Source organism: Sturnus vulgaris, chromosome 5 (genome assembly GCF_052056855.1).
Source record: "Sturnus vulgaris isolate bStuVul1 chromosome 5, bStuVul1.hap1, whole genome shotgun sequence".
Lineage (NCBI taxonomy): Eukaryota > Metazoa > Chordata > Aves > Passeriformes > Sturnidae > Sturnus > Sturnus vulgaris.
In genome coordinates, this window is record NC_142247.1 from 34,185,547 (window position 1) to 34,204,311 (window position 18,765).

An 18,765-nucleotide genomic window follows, 5' to 3' on the forward strand; every position below is an offset into this window, starting at 1 on the left:
GAATGTCCATGCTGCTCCTGCTCTTCTGCTCCTTCAAAAGTGTGTGAAAGCATGAAGCAACTCTAGGACGTGAGATTTGTGATGTTACCTGTCTGTGCCCATAGAGGGAAAGAGTGGCTTTGACATCTCTTGGGGCTGGCCTTGTTCCACAGATTTGGCAAAGAAATATTTGCATATGAGAAAGTGGGAATTAAGATAGAGCTAATCTCCATCAGTGTCCAGCCCTGTTTAGTCTCCTGACTTTGATGAAATGTAGGAAAAGCTAACACTGAACCATCTTGATTTCTGTCTTTAATCACCAGCAGAGTTAGCACATCTCACCTCATCAGGGCCAAGAAATGGGATCTGCTCCCTGTGCCAAGCCTTCCCTCTGCAGCAGAGTTCTCCCAAGTGTTTCACAAAGAGGTTAAATATCAGATTTAACCTTATGGTTGTTTTTGATTCTTTTTTTTTTTCCTCAGATTGCCACATCAGGCAAGGTTGGGAGGATGGAAGAAAGACTGAAGAAACATTGGTGAGTAGTGGAAATGAGAATGATTTCTATATGTGTGTATAATCCAGATCTACTGGGATTGATGTCCTATACGTCTCCCAAAGTTTGTTATAAATTCTTCTTGTAGTGATGTGGAAATGATGATGTTGTGTCAAGAAACAACTAAAATTGTGTTCAAAAGCCATTTGAGCAGATGGAGCTTGATCACTTGTGAACGTGGGACTTTTGCCACAGGTCTGCTGTTGTTGGTAAATAATTTGGGACGTGTCATTTGAAACCTGTGCTCCTCAGTTTCCTGGCTGAAAATGGAGACCATGCAAGTAGGGATAGAGTGTGGCAGGGTAAATGTTTCTGGAAGAGATAGGGAAGAATTACAGCCATTGGGCAATCATGGGTGAAGCTTCCCCTGCAAGGTTCTTGATATATGCAATCTATAAAGCTGTTTCAAATTGGAGAAAATATGAATAAAGCTGCTGGAATGATGTAGAAAAAAGCTTATCTTGGGAGGAAACCAAAAAGGGTGAAAATGAGGTTTGAACTTGTAAATATGTCAAGGTACAAGTGCCAGAGAGAGAGAGAGTTGCTGCAGCATTCCTGCAGGAGTGACAAGGTCAGCATCTGGATAGTTTTAAGAAAGAGTCAGAATATTTTATGTCATTATTAATGATGGGGTATTAGTGATGTCAGGGGACTGGAGTTTCTTCACCTAAAAAACTAATTTCAGTGTTTTTTCTGGTCACTCCTGTACTGATCTTCTTTACATGAAAATCCCCAAACAAATCCTCTCTCAAAATCCCAAACGAAACAGAGTCTGCTGACAAGATGTCTTGGAAAGTATCACCATGTTTTTAATCTAGAGAAGGCCAAAACACAGAACAAATAGCTAGGCTCTTCCAGCAAGTCAGGAAAATATAGGTAGATCCTTCCCATTTCACCTTCTCTGGTGTCACAGATAAACCCTAACTTGCTGGATTTCTGGGAAACAAATCTCTTCCTATATCTGTGTCCTTGTAAACCATCCACTTGAAACAAAGAGGAAATATTGAGCTGTTAGGAAAAGCCTTGCGAGCAATACATACCAGAGTGGCAGATTTCTTATCCTTTAGGTAATTTTCTATGGCATCATTACTTGGAGCAAAGACTGTGTACGTGTTTGCGGCTTCTATTTTGTTAGCCAGGTTGTATTGCTGTTGTGAAACACATAAAAAAAAAAAAAAGACAATCAGAACTACCACTGATACTCTGATACTAGCCTGAAACACAAACAGAGCAGAGAGCTTCCTCTATGCTGAAAACCTTGTGGACATGATGTGGAAGCTTACAATAATGTAGCCCCTGAAAATGGAGTAGTCGGGCATTTGCTCCAGGCGGTCCAGCAGCCTCGGCATGGCAGCGCTGCGGAGCGGGGTCAGGACCTGCAAAGGAGCAGAAATCCCACATCACCTGCGAGCATCAGCTGCACCACAAAATGCTGCTCTGTGCACAGTGTTTTCCACGAGAGGTTAATAGCTTTGCACTGCCTGTGGTGCAGAGGAGGGAATCCTTATCAATACGTTGTGTACCTTATCAATACTTTGTATACCTTATCAATAACGTGAATGACCCCATTTGTGGATGCGATGTCGCTGGCCACAAAGTGAGCGCCCTCGAGGGTCGGGTTCTGGAAAAGAGAGAGGGGAGGGGGTTTGTGTTCTCATTGCAGGGGTGGTGTTTGTTGTTTCCCAGCAGCTCCCGCTGTGGATTTCCACACCTTCCCAAATGCTTGCCCAGGGCTGCAGTGGCACCGCTGGCAAAGCCCTGGGCTTGCTGGCACTGGAGTGGCTACCTCTGCACTTGCCTCCAGCACAGGGCAGGCTGAGCTCTGAGCTGATTCACACCCTCCCAGTTCTGTGCAGCTTTGAAGGACCCTGTTCATAACTTTTCCTTTGGAGCATGGAGGTGGGGGGCACTTCCCTCTTCCTTAATGGGGATGAAGTGCTTAAATGTGATTTGTGTATTTCCAGGGAATCCTCCTCAGAACATGGAATTTACCTAATAAAAAGGCTAAAGGGCTGTAACTTGTTATTACCATTAAAAATACCCTTAGGTGGTTTAGGACTATCAAGTTGCATATATGCAGACGTGTGCTATCACTGCTTCCTCCTACCTCCCCAGTTCCCCAAACGAAGTTATTTGATTTCCTTGATGCTCTTTGTCTTAATTTAGCTCATGCAGGCTGCTCCAGGCAAGGACTACTCTTCCGCCTGGTTACAAGACTGTCCAGTGTTTGCAGCAGCTACTGGGACATTAGAAATAAATAATATTGTGGACAAATTTCAGTGATGTAAATTGGTGGAGAAAAACAAGCTAATGTTTCTCCCAGTATAATTGAACTATGCCTTTAATTTTATCACATGTATTTTTAAAAAATACATAATGTCTGTGTGGTTTTGTAATACAAGAAAGTCAGTGGCAGTGATGGTCAGGGTTTGGTGCATGATTCCACAGTGGTTTGCAGGTCATCTCACCCCATTTTCTTTAGACAAGTGTAGGAATTTGCTCTGTAGTGATGTTGGCAGCATGTCAGAGGATGATAAATTCTGGAAATCAGCAAAGCTGTAAGCTCCTGTCAGTACATGATACCTAAAAGAAATTAACTGGATTTGAATGTTTTGTATTTTCTCTCTCTGTTTTCTTTTTCTTATTTCAGATAAACATGCTTAGTGTGTCTAAAACTGAGGTTTAAAGCAGGAATTGCTTCTACATCTTGTTCAGCCATGTTTTGATCTTAGTTTGACCTTTTAAACATTTCTGACATAATATAAATAATGCCTTTTTAACCAGTGTCATTGATACTGAGATTTATACCACTGGAACAAGAGGGAGAATCCTATGCCCTTCCTTTAAAATCAAAATACCTGTCTTGCTCTAGTGGCTTCAAACCAAAGGCTTGTTTAGCATAAAAACAATTAATTTAAAGAGTCAAACCCCCAAACCATTAACGTACTTTAGGAGAGTTGGAATGTTACTTTCTGACATCCAAAAGGCTTTCTCATCTTCATCCATGTTTTCAATTGCTTGCAGAGAAGGCACAAGGACAGTTAGGTTTGGAGTGGTGGACAATACTGAGTTTATCTTGGCCTCCTGCATGAAAGTAAAGAGGGTAAAATAATTCATTCTAAGGATGCTCTATAAATAGTAGCTGGTGACATTTTAAGCAGGGTGGAGTATGTGACGTGCTTTGTGACCAGCCTGGAAAGGAAAAACTATTATACTGTGCAATGACTAGAACAATAGCACTTAGAGCTGTACAAAAATGGTAAACGAGTGTCTATTTTTTACAGAATAGATTGCCAGCATTTAAAGGGCAGAAATAATGTTCAGGCCAGAATTGTTTTTTATTATGACATACATAACTTGACCCCCACAAAAGTTAGCCTGTCTCATGGGTTTTGTATTATGCATTTCAATGTTTTAAAAAAAAAGTAGTGGTGATAAATGGAGGTGATAAACTCCAGTGGTTACTGATAAATTCAAGTAACTTGCTCCTACAGAGCCCTCCATGCTGTTTAGTAGATAGAAGGACTATGAACCATGATATAAGAAACTCTCATGACACAATGTTCCCATTTGGAGGAAGACTATTTAACATGTCTGGGATTTTTTTCACGATGTCCAAGAGGTACCTGTGCCCACTAGCACTGCAGTGGAGCTTGCTGCTGACAGCTCTAATTTTAGGTGGGGATTGTGAGATCTGCAGCATGCATGAATTAATCTTCCATGTTTTTATCTACCTTGAGGATGGAAAGAGTTTCTACTGGAGAGGATTTTTCCAGTTTTGTGGATCTTGTTTTTTTTTTTGAGTAAAAAATGGAAAGCTAAATAGTTACATGTGATCTTGCTGAAGATAGGGTTCTCCAAGCTTTTCACAGGCTCCATAATTTGCCATTTTTGATACTGCAAAACTTGAGGGAGCAATATGAGCTTGGGTTCTACCTTTTTGCAGCTGGTATGCTGCCTGGAAGCTGGTTTGTTTTGAATAGTCCTTCATTACCCGTATTGGGCTTTAAGTCAAGAAGGGAATCAGCTCCCTTAAATAGCTGGGAATTTTGTCTCTGTTAAGATAATCTTTCTTTCTAGCCATCATCCCTATCACCTTCCAAATATTTAAATATAGAAAGAGCAACAAACTTCCCCTTCTCAGCCTTCCTGACCAGCAAGAAAAATATTTGGTTATGAAAAGTGGTAAACATCACATTCCTGTTCAAGTACAAAGTTAAAAACCCACAGATGGATATGCCTCCCTATTTTGCTAATGTTTGTAGTTACCAATGTTTATTTTAAGTGATAGCATTTCTCTGAAGTGTAGCAGAAATTTCCACATCTGTTTCAATAGATTATACAGAATCTTCCCTCGGTTTTGTTCCCTCATTATCTAAAGAGCACATTAGCAGGTGAACGGCATTTCCTATTGTGCCCATGTCTTTAAATTCTTTAGTTTCTCTGTACAGTGTCCAGTGCCACAACCTGAGCTCAGGGCCAGGCAGACAACTGACTTGAATTAGCCACATTGAGCTCCCTTAGGAAGCTCCCTGAGGTGTTCCTTACGTTTATGTACTTTAATGATCCCCAAGCCATCTAACTCTGAAAAATCTTAAAGCAACTAATGTGCTGTGATTTCTGCTCCTGATGCTATTCATTAAAACATCATTGTCCTTTTCTGTTCGCTGTGTATTTGCTGTACACTTCTTACATTTAGGTTTTAAGCTCTTTGTGGGACCAACTGGTTTTGATCTTTATTCATACAGTTCCAGTCACAGTGGGGTAGGACCTCTAATGTTACTGCTGCTCCAGTAATGAATGGTAGCATGTGAAAATGGAAAGTAGATTTTGACAACCAGTGTATCCAGAACTTTGGGGTTTAAAACCTAGTTTAGTGTCTCTTCCATAATCTGGAATCTAACAAGCTGATCTCCTTTCACATTGAGGTTATTCAGCCTGCAGAAGATTCCAGGGAGACCTTTTGTAGCCTTTCAGTACTTAAAGGGAGCTTGTAAGAAAGATGGGGCAAAACTTTTTGCAGTACCTTTTGCAAAAGAATAAGGGATAAAGGTTCTAAACTGAAAAAGGGTGGATTTAGGTTAGATAGAAGATTTTTTTCTCTTTTCTTTTTTTATAGTGAGGGTGATGAAAAACTGGAAGAAGTTACTCAGGGTAGTGGTAGATGACCCATCCCTGGAGACATTCAGGGTCAGGCTGGGCAGGACTCTGAGCGACCTGATCTAGTTGAAGATGTCCCTGCTGATGGCAGTAAGATTGGACTAGATGGCCTTTAAAGGTCCTGTTTTACTCAAACCATTCTATGATTCTATTTCCAGCACCTCAGCCAGACCTGCACAGACTGAGTTTTTTCCTGCTCTCTTGCTGTGGCAGCGACACACTGTGCAGCCATACACTGGCATCTCCTGCCATGGGGCACAGTGAAAATGGGGAGGATGAGACATTGCCCTGCCTTCCCACTCGTTGTTTTATTGAGTGAGAGAAGTGGAAAGGAGACACCTGGGGTCATGTTCAGTCTCTGCTTGCACCCTGCTGCTGGTCATCTGGGCTGCAGTGTGTTTTCATGCAAAACTAGTCATGGCTTATGTTAGCTCCCTGCCTCAGGGAGCAGGCTTGGAACCAGCTCTGCTGCTTGGAGAGCTTCCTTACTCACTGAATTTGGGTACAAAGTTGTTCCTCAGACAGAAACAGGGAACCAGATGATCAACCCCTCCACAACTGGTGGGAAAGGCACCCTGATGTCTCTCCAGATCTTTATCTTCCTCTCTCTGATGGAAATATTACTGTGAGGTTCCCATTTCTAAACTCTACAAGGCTCATGTATTTCTGTAAACTTGAACATCCTACAGAAATTAACCACAAAGTGTACTTACATTAACCCATTGGTTAAAAGCAGCTGCTTCTGACAGAGTGGATAGCTCCTGATTAGAAAGAAGAGAGATCAATGAGTTTGTAAGCTATAATTAGCAGTATCAAAGTGCTCTTGACTGTGATGCAACCCACCCTGTCTGGCCTGGCTGATGTGACATGGAGGAGGAGGTTTTCAGTGTATTTGAAAAGAGATGGCATTAATGTGTTTTTTTTTTTTTAAATACTGAAAATTTCTGGTAATGGGAATGGTGAGTTACTAATTCTTGAAAACCATGCCATGGATTGCTTAGGTGTACCTGATCTTGGTATGTATTTTGTACTGACCCAGGCTAAGCATTAATTTCCTATGATTTTAAACTTAATTCTTCTCTTAACTCCATGCAAAATTGATTGAAATTTATGTTGTTTTAGCTGATATTTGTACATCTTACATTCTCATTCTGCAGATGACAGTAGATGACAGTATAAGCAGGGGTGGCAGATAGTACTGAGAGCCATGTAAGATTATTGCCAGGAGCTGAGACTGAGGACGCTTTCGTTTTTCCTGTGCTGTTAAATGCATATTTATTTCACCATTTGACTTGTTTTGGTTTTATCTGCCTGTGGGTCAGCACAGTTTGTTTCCACATGATAAACTGATCATTTCCACTGAGAGAGACTGCAGGGCAGAACTTCAGTAGAGTTGACTGCTTGGTGCTCCCAGCTGGGAGGTGAATGCTTAGCACTTCTGCACCTCTGGACTCTGGGACTGGTGTTGTTCAATTTGTTTTCAATTTCAAATTTTCAATTTGTTTGAAGGCAGAAATATGCTCTTCTCCTTAGGCTCCTTTCCAAGCCATATTTTTAAACACAACAGATAAATTATGAATCAGGAAAGTGTTCCCACTGGAACATTCTTTGCAGAGATCACTGGTGAGCATCATATTTTTCTGACTGTTTGTAAAGGCTTTGTTCTTCTCTCTGGTTAGGATCCAGGGTGAGAGCTGTGCAGCAGGTCCTGTGCCCAGAGGAAGTGAGCCTACCCATTACTCACATCTGCAGCATTCCCGTAGCATAGCCGACCGTCCCCCTCGTAGCCCTTTGGGCACACACACTCCCAGCCACGAGAAGACTCGAACTGGCAAGTGGCCTTCGAACCAGAAAGAGAGAGAATCTGTCAAATACTCAAGAGACTGCTCCAGCAAGGATGGCCTGTGAAGCTTCTTACTAGGACCTGTTTATACACAAACATAAACTTACAAAGGAGCTTTTTGCAGTCTTCCATGGGTGTTCTCACCTTCCTGTAGGACATACTCCATCGGCCCAGGACATTAACTCCCTCCCCTACCCACCACACTCTAAGTCTGTAGGAATCTAAACCCTTGTTCCACCTTTTCTTGTTTCCTTCCTATAAGTCTGGGGCCCTGTTCTTTCACCTGACTATGGCAGATCCATCCTCTGCTCCCCAGTGCTCCTCACCTCAGTTCTTTGCCCCACTGAGGCTGAGACTACAGGGCACAGCAGAGCACATGCAGCTACTGATAAAGCTGATAGATGCCTGGGTAGAGATGCTTGACTTGGGTAAATATCCCAACAGGATAGTGGATCCAAGTTGTAATTGCTGGTAGAAAAACAGCATTTATTTATTCATCCTAGGCTTGAGATAATCCTTCTGTACTGGCAGATTTGGGAGCAGCCCTTGCAGTCTATCCTCAGCTCATGTACCACACTGATGTGGTTCACACAGTTTTTGGTGCTTGTAGAACTGCTCAGAAAGTGCTTTCTCAGAAAGAAATTGCAGGCTTGAAATGGCAAATAAATTCTATGGTGTGCACAGGAGGTGAGGTGTGATATGTATCTGAACACTTTGTTCAGGGAATGATTAATTACTCACCAGATGATGGCATTTTCCATCTTGTTCCAGGCATGAGTTTATGGGTGTGCACTCAATTCCATTCCCCTTAAATCCATCCTTACACTTACAGTCATTCTGTCGTTTCAATAAAACACAGCAATTCATTAAAATGATTAAAGTAGTGTGTATATTCTTGACATGGTGAATTAGTTTCTCTGTGTTTCTGCAGCTTAGCATTGACTTCAGTGGAATGACACTGACTAATATCTGCAGAAGACCTTTATACCTGATCTCTACTAATGTACTTTCTAAAAATGTATTTGCTGCCAGAGCACCACCACACAGAAAGGAGGGAGCACTGGGATTGGAATTTAAGGAGACTGTTTTGTGTAGACAATGTGGAAATAACATCGTGGCTGTGAGGGAGGAGGAGGCTTTGGGGAAGAAAACAGGGTAGGAAGCCCAAGCTCTGGCAGAGCAGAATGGTTGAGGACATGCACTGAAGGTGACATTGAATGCAAGGACCTACCTGCCCTGGCCCGATGTATATGCAGGTGGCATTCTGGTGGCACTGTGCCATGGAGGGCAGCAGGCAGTTGTTGATGGCTGAGCAGTCTCTTCCATCACCTGTCCATCCTTCCTGGCAAACACACCTGTGCTCCCCTGGGCCTGTCTGAACACACTCAGCCTAGGGGGAGATGCAGAGACAGCCATGCAGGACTCTTAGGGGACATCTGGCTTTAGCCATAAGGCTTGTCTAAGCTCTATAGTGGTATGTGGGGAGAGAGCCTGGAACTCCAATGAAAACTGTGGCTCTTCTGCAGAAGTTTTTGGCCAAACCTTCCTCTTTGCTTACATTTCTGTGGGAAAAACACGTACTTACATTGATATTGCAGCCACCAGGGTTTAAAACAGCACAAGGATCAACTTTGCTGCAGCTCAGGCCATCTCCCTCATAGCCAGGTTTGCAAACACAGCTACAGAGACAAGAGGAGGAGGGAGGTGTTACACGTGACAGGACAGCTCTAAAGTAAAGTGATTGTTTTCCACTGCAACCTGCTATTTATAGGCAGCTTAAAATTGGTAACCTTGGATTCGTGATGCAAGTAGCTCAAGTGTGTACATCATGTTTTTTTTCCAAAATGTTGATTGGGTTAATTGAGTCAAATTAGGGATCTATTCTCAGCATACGAAATGGGGACTCAAATTAATTCTGAGCTGATGTTATCACTGAAAAGCTGAACTAACAGCTCCAAAATATTTATGGGCTGGCTATGCTCTCTTTCAGTGACACAGAAGATGTCTCTCTCCCTGAAATGTGTGCAAGACAATGAGCCCCCCTGGGGCCCTCCCTAGGATTAACCTATATTGGAGGGATTTACTTAAGCACTCCAGCTCTGCAGCATCTTCCACTGTGCTTTGTCGTGGCTCATTGTGGACACACTGCAGCAAGAGGCAAACTTGCTGCATGTGAAGGTGAGCTTGAGGCAAATGCAGGGCAGCTGAAGCAGTAAGAGAGTTGTGTTACCAGCCCTGGCAGGACTAGGGAATCTGTGCTGAAGTCTGTGGTATGCAAAATTTACCTGAGCTGCCCAGATTGAGATATCTATCCTCAAACTGTCAAGAATTTAATTATTTTTCAATAAGGCTTAAACTCCTAAATCACTAAGGTCTGGTTAGAAACAAAAGCCTCCTAAAAGCCTCTGTAGATGTTGGTAGGAAGGCAGGCTTTTAATCAAGGATCAGATCTGTATACAACTGTCTTTCAGTGTTAAATATATAAGGTACAGGGTATTGAGAATTCACAATTATTATCTTGCAACTCAAGGCTGATGTGGTGCATGATTATGCTTATTTGGTGCATAGCAGGATTGCACGGCTGCCAGGGACTGTTTCAGTCAGGCAAATGGGAAGGAGCTGCAGCACAGTGAATATTAATTGGATGAAAGTTACTGGCTCACCTCACCGTGCCATCGCTGAGCTGGCAGTCTGCATGTGCATGGCAGAGCTGTAGGGAGGGCTCACAGGGAACAATCTGCTTCTCACAGAGTTTCCCTGTGTATCCAGTTCTGCAGGATCCAGGAAGACAGGTTCCATCGCTGTCTATTCGGTTATCACACTTCCCATAAATGCAGAGGCATTCTACCAGAGATAAATCACAATGTGCAATTCCACCGTGGAAAAAGGCATTTATATTTACATAGCATTTCTTATGAATCAGCTCTTCCTATTTTTTTTTCAAGAATCTAAACTTTTGTATTTTTTAATCTCACTTTGATGAGGGAATTGTTTGTTAATCATAGCCATGTCTTTTCAGGTATGTTTCATGGGTAACCATTAAAAACTTGTTGTATTTCTACCCTGCTCTTATCAATGAATTTCAAAGTGCTTCAGAGAAGTAGGAACAAAATGCTATGCCCTAGACTATTAAAGTTATTCACTGCATGACTTTTGCTGTGCTTTCAGTGACAGAATAAGCCTTTAAACATTGGGCCCACAGATCCTACATCTTGCACAGTGCTGGCTGCACAGAGCATCAGCACAGACCTACCAGTACTTTGCTAGGACTGGGTGGATTAGTGCTGCTGGAGACACAGCAATGTACCCAAAGGACACACCAGGAAAGCTTTGTGCATTCCAAAGAAGAGCCAGTGCTGACTAGTAAAGCAAACACTTAATAGTTTGGTGGGACTAGAGTTTAGGAACTACTACCATTCCTTATGGAATTTGTGTCTCAGCTTTTGTCCATGTACCTCTGAACCTTCAGGTGAGCTATGCTTCATGAATGGCAGGCTGTTTCATAACAAAAAAGGCTAAATATGGTTTTGTAGATGAAGAATGCATGATGTTTGATGTATATGCTGTAGACTCTCAAATGTGTTATGGCTTGGCTCAGTAGGACTAAATCTGTCAGTGCAGAACTATAAGTTATAAAATAGTTCAGAAGTTATTCACTAAGGATAGTTAAGTGGCCTAAACACGACCCGTTTATAGATCTAGTTGTTCTTAGACTACATATGCTTGTCATTGCAGGCAGAATCTGTTCTGTTGTGGGCAATAGCAGATGGAAACAGAACGGCAAAGATTTTCTTTTCAATTACTTGTGTGAGGGAGACAGAAATCAAAAGCACAATAAATTAGTATTAAAAAAAGCTGTGCTCCCTGCAAGAATTCATTTATATTTACACTGACCCTAGCCTTATGATGTGTCCCTTTGAATAGGAAAAGAAAATACCCCAGGAACATCTTGCTCATCCTCCACAGGGACTGTTTAGCAACCAGCTAATTCCTACCTGAACATCACTAGGGTCCAAAAGAAATAGCCCATGCTCTTGTGCTGAGGCAGTACAGCTGCACTTACCTTTGTCACACTGAGGTCCATATTTGCCAGGGTCTGAGCAGAACTGGCAGCTCAAGCCTTGAAATGCCTCAGAGCAAACACAAGTCCCGTTTCCATCCAGGCCATCCATACACTGATATAGAAGAGAGGTGATTGTTATGTATGAATTCAGACAAATCTTTAAGCTAGACAAGAGACTATATGCTTTCCCATATTTGTGGCTCTGATAGACTCTCAGGAAGAATCCTAGCTTTTGCTGAAAAAGTTGCTTCAAAGGAAAAACTTTCCTTCTGCTTTTTCTTTGCTTCTATATATTCTATGTTTCTTTGCAGTTTTTATGTGAGAATAGTGAGCTGGGTCATTACACTATGCTGTGCAAATTAAAAGCATGAGAATGGGCCACTCAGTCTTGCCTGGGTGCTGTGTGTTGGAACCCTAGAAATCTGCAATTCGGTCATCTGACAGGTGACAGATTGGTTTTCCCTCCTACCTATAACTGACCCTGAAATTCACAGCCATCGCTGGATACAAGTGAAGGAGGTAGCCCCTGTGGAGCCCAGCATTCCTGTTGGGCAGAAATGCTCCAGGGACTTTTGGGACACAGCTCATTCTTCCCTCCCTGGAGTGCAGGGTGCTGCTGGATGCTCTGCTTACCTGCCCCTTTCCAGAGCAGGGTTTGGAGAAACCTCCTGGACACGGTCTGCAGTCAGGGCCAAAGAAGCCTTTGCAACACTTTGATTCCTGCAAAATAAAGAAAGTATCCTCTTTTTCAGTACTTTAGGGCAGAGCCAGTGCATAAAGACTAAACCTTTATTGTGTTTTGGCCCTCTGGGAAAGGCCGGCAGGGATAACTGTCTCTGAAAAGCCTTGTGTTGAAGCAGAACCAGCTCTGCAATGGCCACATTAAAAACCAGAAGGGGTGCTGACCGTTCAGTAAGGGGATGCACAGACCACCAGGTATTGCCTTTGTTCTTATCAGAATCAGTGTTAGAAATCCCCATCGTGCCCCGCCTTATGAACATGCTGGTGGGTGTCTGCTCATGTTGTGTGTAGTCTCATATTTGCCAGTGGTAATGCAGTGGAATTAGGATGCAGGCAGTGTCCTTGGAATCTGAGATCAGGAACCTCAGGGTATTTCACTCTCAGGGTGTTTCACCTAGCCATATGTGCTGCTTTTATCTTCCTCCTTCTCCTCTGCACCAGGGTGGGATTTAGCCACCATGCACCACTGAACGGCCTTTTCAGTCATATCTGTAGTTTTATTTGTGAAATATCTTCTTGATCAGTTTATTTATTAAGAGAAAGTGTATTAAAAGAGACTCATTTGCATTGTGTGATTCAAGAGAACTAGGAATTAGCAAAAGGCTTACAAAGCTTACACTTTTTAGGCTTCTCTCCCTGTCACTAAGTGGTGCTCATAAAGTGCAGAGGCCTGACTGGGAGCCCCAGAAGCCAGAAGGGTGTAAGTACTTCTCAGAGGCTGGCTAATGACTTCTGCAATAACTACACTTCCCAAGCAGTAGTTGGGGTGTGGTTCCCTTGAGTCTTTCCCACTCATTGTTATCCAATATCATGGGAAGTCCTGGGAGAGGAGTGGCTGGGACCAGGACAGGATGAGTTGTCCTGTTCTTCATGGGTGAAGCTGTGTGGGAAAATGAATACACCTGGGCTTGGAGCCTTATGTGAAAACTCCTAAATGGCAGAGTATGAGTGTGCTGCTGTCAATAACATATGACAGCTAATCTGGATTTCCCCTGATATTTAGCTCTGAGATGTATTCCAGCTCCTCAGCCAAGTGTTGAAGTGCATGGAAACTGCTTGGACATGTCCAAACATCTCTCAACTCCAAAAGGAAAGTTCACCATGTATAAGACAATATTTTGGAAAATTGATGCATTTCATCTTAAGGAGCTGTAATTTTATAGCTTTGCTATTGTATTGCAGGCTCTAGCACAGGGGATTTTTGGAAAGGCTGGGTGTTCAATAATGCACCTCTGAGAAAGCCTGGATCACGCACAAAAGGGAAGCATTAGTATTTCTAAGCCATGAAGAGTTCTGTGATACAGTCTTAATATCACAGAATAATTTACCTGGAGAACAGAAAGTATCTTGCTGGTATTGCATTTTAAAATTGTATTAAATTATGTATTTTTCATTATATGAACTTTCTTTTCATTGTTTCTGACTATTGATTTACAGGACTACTATCAGTGAATCTTTATAAAATGGTGAATAACATTTCTGTGGTAGCTTGACTTGAATTTTTATGTGGAGAAATATGTGGCTAAATTTGCATCTCTTAGATACAAAGCAGATGGGAGATCTTCAATCCTTCCTGAACCTGCGTCTGCAGACTGTTACTTCGGGGAGGATGCTTAATCAAAAGGAAACTTTTAACAGATGCAAGGTCTATTTTAAACATATTCAGTTTTTTAACTCTCAAAGCATTGTCATAGTGATTCTCATTCCTCACATCTCTCCTCTGCTGAAATAGGACTTGCTTCATCTGAGAAACAAGAACTTCTATGAAGTATACAGGGAGTTTTGTAACAGCAAACAAAATAATGCTGAAATTATCAGATTCAGCCATGGCCAAAAAGAGATGAATGTAGTACCATCTATATTTGTATTTTTATGCAATCTTACGTATTCATATGTGATTATTTTGCTCTCTATATTGCCAGTGCAATAACAAAAATATGGGCATGACTCTTCCTGCTGCCTTTTGTACAACTGGTGAGTCTGTTGGGAAGTGTCACTGGGGATGGGCTGTGCATCCTGGGGACAGGGAGCCAGTGCATGTTGTAAACAACCTGTACATGCACCCTAGATGGAAACAATAGGAACAGAGATTTGAGAAGGCGTTATGCCAGCTGCTGAGATGCATGCTTATGGTTGGCGTACCCTGTAAATTTTAAGTACCTTTGTTTTATGACTTATAAATGTTACAGGATGAATCTGGAACCAAAGGGCAGCACCAGGGCTATATCTTCTGGCTCTGTTTTTTGAAGAATGGTTGTTTACTTCCACCTTCTCCTCTTTTTCCCCATTTTTCCTTCCCTCACTCCCTTCTTTTAATGAACATGAAGCTTCCTCAACAGAAGAAAACAAGGACATGAATGCACTGGTGTCCTCTACACAACTCAGTATAATGAGTTAACTAATATTGTCTGAGAGTCTAGAGAGGTTTACACATTTAACTTTTATGAGAATATTTTATTTCTTCCTGGAAAATCACAGATTAGTTGAGTCTAGAATGCAGGCACTGTGAACAGAAATTTGTCTTGTGTATAGGTGGCAAAAAGAAAAATATTCTTTGCTTCCACACCGTAGATCCTGTACTCCATTATGATCCAGTGTTACATAGGTACTTTTTTGACTTCACCCTTTGGTTGCTTTTCCTGACTAGCTAATTTATCACCATGTGATGGTGACAGAGGCTGGCAATTACATTACTGAGGAGATATAAACTCCATTGGCAGTTTTAAAGGCGAATTCTCTACAAGCTCTACATGCAATAACTTCAGAGAAATTGAACTTTTCAGAGTGTGGATATGGAGTTTGTCAAAGCTATTGTCCTTGTGACTATCAGCGTCTTGTTTTTCAATGAAGTTGGCATAAATCCTAGAGCCAGCATCCATGACTGTTTTGTAGCCATTGAACAGGAGACCATAAACCTGAATTATGGCACTTCTCCCACAGATATATCACTGGAGCTGTGGGGAAAGAATCAGGTACTGGTTTGGATTTAGTAGCCCTTCATGTTGTGCAGGACTTAAAGGAATAAAGATCCACACTTACAAAAGCATTTGTACAGCAAATAGCTGAGGTACAAGTACCACTGCTATGTTTTAAAGGTCTGTGGGTCAGATATATATACTTTGCCAAATACATTTAGACATAAAAGCTCTTCTACAAGCTGTATAGTCATGTCTGAAGCTGACGTAGGGTCTTGCCTTTGTGTTTCCGAAAATTCCTGTAAGTGTGCCTTTGACCCTTAAGAACATAAAAATCTGGCTGATTGTTGTGGGCAATGTTTCCCTCTGTTGGTGTTGCTGCTCTTGCTGCTCAGTGCCACTTGGTGTCACCTACTCAGTCTTTGTCCCCCTGGAATGGTCCCAGCCATGTGTACCTGCTTCCTCCTTTTCCTCAGGGTGGGAGTCTGGTCTCTCTTCTGCCATGCCCCAACAAAGGACAGAGAAAACTGCCCACACCTCCGGGCAAGGTCAGATCTGCATGTTGTCAGTAGCAGATTGATACTCTGCTTTTACACTGAAGTCATTGGAGCACAGAGATATATTCCCATTAAATCTGCCACAGGGGTGATGATCTCTAGGGGGAGGTGGAGAAGGGGTCAGCTGCTCCTTCAGTGCTCCGAGCACCCCTTGTCAGAGATCATCAAAACTGGCTGTGGTCCACACATTAGGCAGGCACTGAGGGCCTGCTGTCCCTTCTGTGCTCTTTGTGACATTAAGAATAAGCCCTGCTGTCCTCCAGTTAGGCTCAGGTGCAGCTTTCAGCATTTGGGTATGGTTACATGGATAAGAATGCATTAGCCTAAAGGTTTCATCTTTAGGGATGCAAAGTTCTCAGAAGTGTGTAGATGTCTCAGTTCCTACAAGTTTTATGCCTTTTAACTCTTTAAATGCAAGTAGTATTTATTAGGTGGTGGTGCTCCTGTTTTCTGAGAGTGATAGAAATGCTTGGTGCAGAGTAAAAACTGCAAAAGCCATTGCTCCTTTGTGTTTTCCTGGCTAGCAGTGCTCTGCTTAACTCTAGGAATATATAACTATGTTTTTAACTATGCATGAGGCTTTCAAGGTCAACAGAAGTGCCTAACTTATATTTGGGGAATAATTTTTGTGACCGACAGTGTTTTGTCTTTAAATAATTTTTTTGTCTGTCACTTTAGGATCGATTGTTGGACATAATCTTTAGGTAGGTTTTTGGTAAGGAATTCAGATTACTGGAGTGTTCTGGGTATGGATTGCTTTTTGCATCAGAGATTGCTGCTTGGAGCTCTGCCTGGTTTATGATTATATTGCACATACAGCACTTTGTAGTTAGTGCCAGAGGTAATAGATCTTTACTGCCAGTGTTTTCTTCATTACATTTTGATGCTGTCCAGCCCTGCTGGGAACCTCTTTGCAGGCAGTGGTTCTGGACTGTTGTAAACTAAGACATTAAAAGTTTTCCTTTTGTACCGGAACTGTTTCTGGCCCAGGTGTGGCTTGACCATGGTCCAGGGGCAGCTCGCTGGAGCTGTGCTTACTCCAAGTGAAAAGTTTGGTCTGACATTCAGCCCTCCTACCAGAAATAGCATCTGAATGTTACCAAGTAAAGGCCTTTACCATGTTACCTAAGTGAGCAAGGTTTGTGAAAATCCACCCTTTTAAATTGGAACAGTTTTGTTTCTGGAGCAAAGCAGGGCTAGGGGAAATTGTGCCTGCTGAAAACAACATATTTCTAATATATAAATATAAATTTATTATGTTAATATTTTAACTTGCTGTTTCCTTTCCATGTATTTTTAGTAGAAATGAAAATATTGATCTGGAGTAGTTTCCCTGAGAAACAGGGAGTAGTTTTCCCTGAGAACATGACACTTGTAAATTCCCATGTACTTGTATGCATAAATGGGGGGGTTCAGGAACTGGAGGAAAGAGTTGGACTGGAGAGACAGAGTATTTCAAAGGGTTAATGCAACGACTAGATTTTAAAAAATGGTGTAGGAAGTGTTCATATGAGGTCCCTGTTTGCAGGCTGGTGGCCATTGATATATTTATTTCCAAAAATACCTCTTTCAAATGGATGGTATTGGGGAAGGTAGGAAAGAGGCAGCTGGAATGCCTTGTATGGAAGAGTTGGAGATACAGATTCGTTGTGATTCTCTTACCTTTGTGACCTGACTTGTCTCGTCACACCAGTGTGGTAGGATTGGAACAATTGTGGGTGGGATGAGAACGCCCTCAAGGGTATAAATGCGACCATTTTTTGCAACAATATCTGTTTCTTCAATTTTTTCTCCACTCACCAAGACTTGTCCCTATGAAACAATAAATTGTTATTAATAATAAAGTGTTTTAGCTCCTCAATTTCTGATGATTTAATTTTAAATATTTAAAATTACTTTTTATTCATACTTCTTTTGAATTTGCTATGTAATTTTTATTATGCTTTTATTATGTTTATGCAAGAAGCTCACAGATATTGTGTATTTTCTTGAATATTGGGCTTCAACAGAGGTATCTAAAGTTTTTCTATGAATCTACCCTGTCAGCCTGTGGAACTGGTGAATAACAGACTGGCCAAAATGAGAAGACTACTGACAAGTTCGGGCACTGATTTCAGTGGGTTTAAGTACGCCTTGGTGTTCTCTCTGACAGAGGAGGGGGAAAGTGAGAGAGAATCTGGGATCTATCCAAATTCACAGGAGAGAGGAAAAAAAAGTATTCTTTGGGCATTTACTCCTGCAGCTGCTCTGCCCTTACAAGGAGTTTTATAGGTACATCTCTATTTCAATAGAGAAGGAAGCTGACCTAACAGATCAGTTTGGTTTTGCAGAAATACTGACAAATTAACACTTTAAAAATGTCTTCACTAGGTACACCAGGATCAGAGACTATAATATTAAAGAGAGAAAAATAATATTTTTGTGTGCACTGATAAGTGTTTAAAATTACTAAAATATGTAACAAAATGATTTAAAATATTTTAAATAGATTTTTTTTTTTTAAATAAGGCAGAGCATGAATGAGGATCATTTCTGGACTGGATAATCATAAGGACAAAACCCCTGTAGGCTGTCCTTATATACCAATCATTTGCTCTTCATCCTTTATACTATTAATGCTAACAGTAGGTGGCAATAAGAAGCTGAAAATTCCTGCCTCATTATAGCAAGAAATTCCTCTGCTAATAGCTCCCCTTATCACTTCTTTTATTCTCCCTGCATACAAAGTTGCCTCGATGAGAGTGAGCTGCTCACAGGTGAGGGCTGTGACTTACAGTGCTGGTCCTGTTAAAGTGAATGAACTGCTTTGCCATGGTCCTGATGTGCTCTATTGAGACAAGGCTGGCAACCTCTAGCTGAAATGAATATAAATGGGTTGAGAGAAGTTAATATCATTACTCTTTTCAAATCCAGGCAGATTTCACAAGAAAGACTTTCTTTGGTGAGAGAAAATT

The 18,765-nt window shown here is 41.7% G+C and overlaps 1 protein-coding gene across 1 annotated transcript in view; it reads right to left on the minus strand.

Moving 5' to 3' along the window:
* Positions 1-18,765, minus strand: part of STAB2 (stabilin 2) — a 73,063-nt gene that overhangs the window by 31,710 nt on the left and 22,588 nt on the right. Inside the window, exons 17-34 of the mRNA XM_088165410.1 lie at positions 18,586-18,666; positions 17,474-17,623; positions 14,337-14,403; positions 13,919-13,931; positions 13,514-13,569; positions 12,232-12,329; positions 11,599-11,710; positions 10,199-10,379; positions 9,121-9,214; positions 8,767-8,925; positions 8,277-8,372; positions 7,437-7,532; positions 6,406-6,453; positions 3,480-3,616; positions 3,001-3,115; positions 2,076-2,153; positions 1,816-1,908; positions 1,573-1,680 (exon numbers count right to left, since the gene is read on the minus strand). Of these exons, the coding sequence (XP_088021536.1) occupies positions 1,573-1,680; positions 1,816-1,908; positions 2,076-2,153; positions 3,001-3,115; positions 3,480-3,616; positions 6,406-6,453; positions 7,437-7,532; positions 8,277-8,372; positions 8,767-8,925; positions 9,121-9,214; positions 10,199-10,379; positions 11,599-11,710; positions 12,232-12,329; positions 13,514-13,569; positions 13,919-13,931; positions 14,337-14,403; positions 17,474-17,623; positions 18,586-18,666 (1,782 nt within the window). The remainder of the gene's footprint in view (positions 1-1,572; positions 1,681-1,815; positions 1,909-2,075; positions 2,154-3,000; positions 3,116-3,479; positions 3,617-6,405; positions 6,454-7,436; positions 7,533-8,276; positions 8,373-8,766; positions 8,926-9,120; positions 9,215-10,198; positions 10,380-11,598; positions 11,711-12,231; positions 12,330-13,513; positions 13,570-13,918; positions 13,932-14,336; positions 14,404-17,473; positions 17,624-18,585; positions 18,667-18,765) is intronic.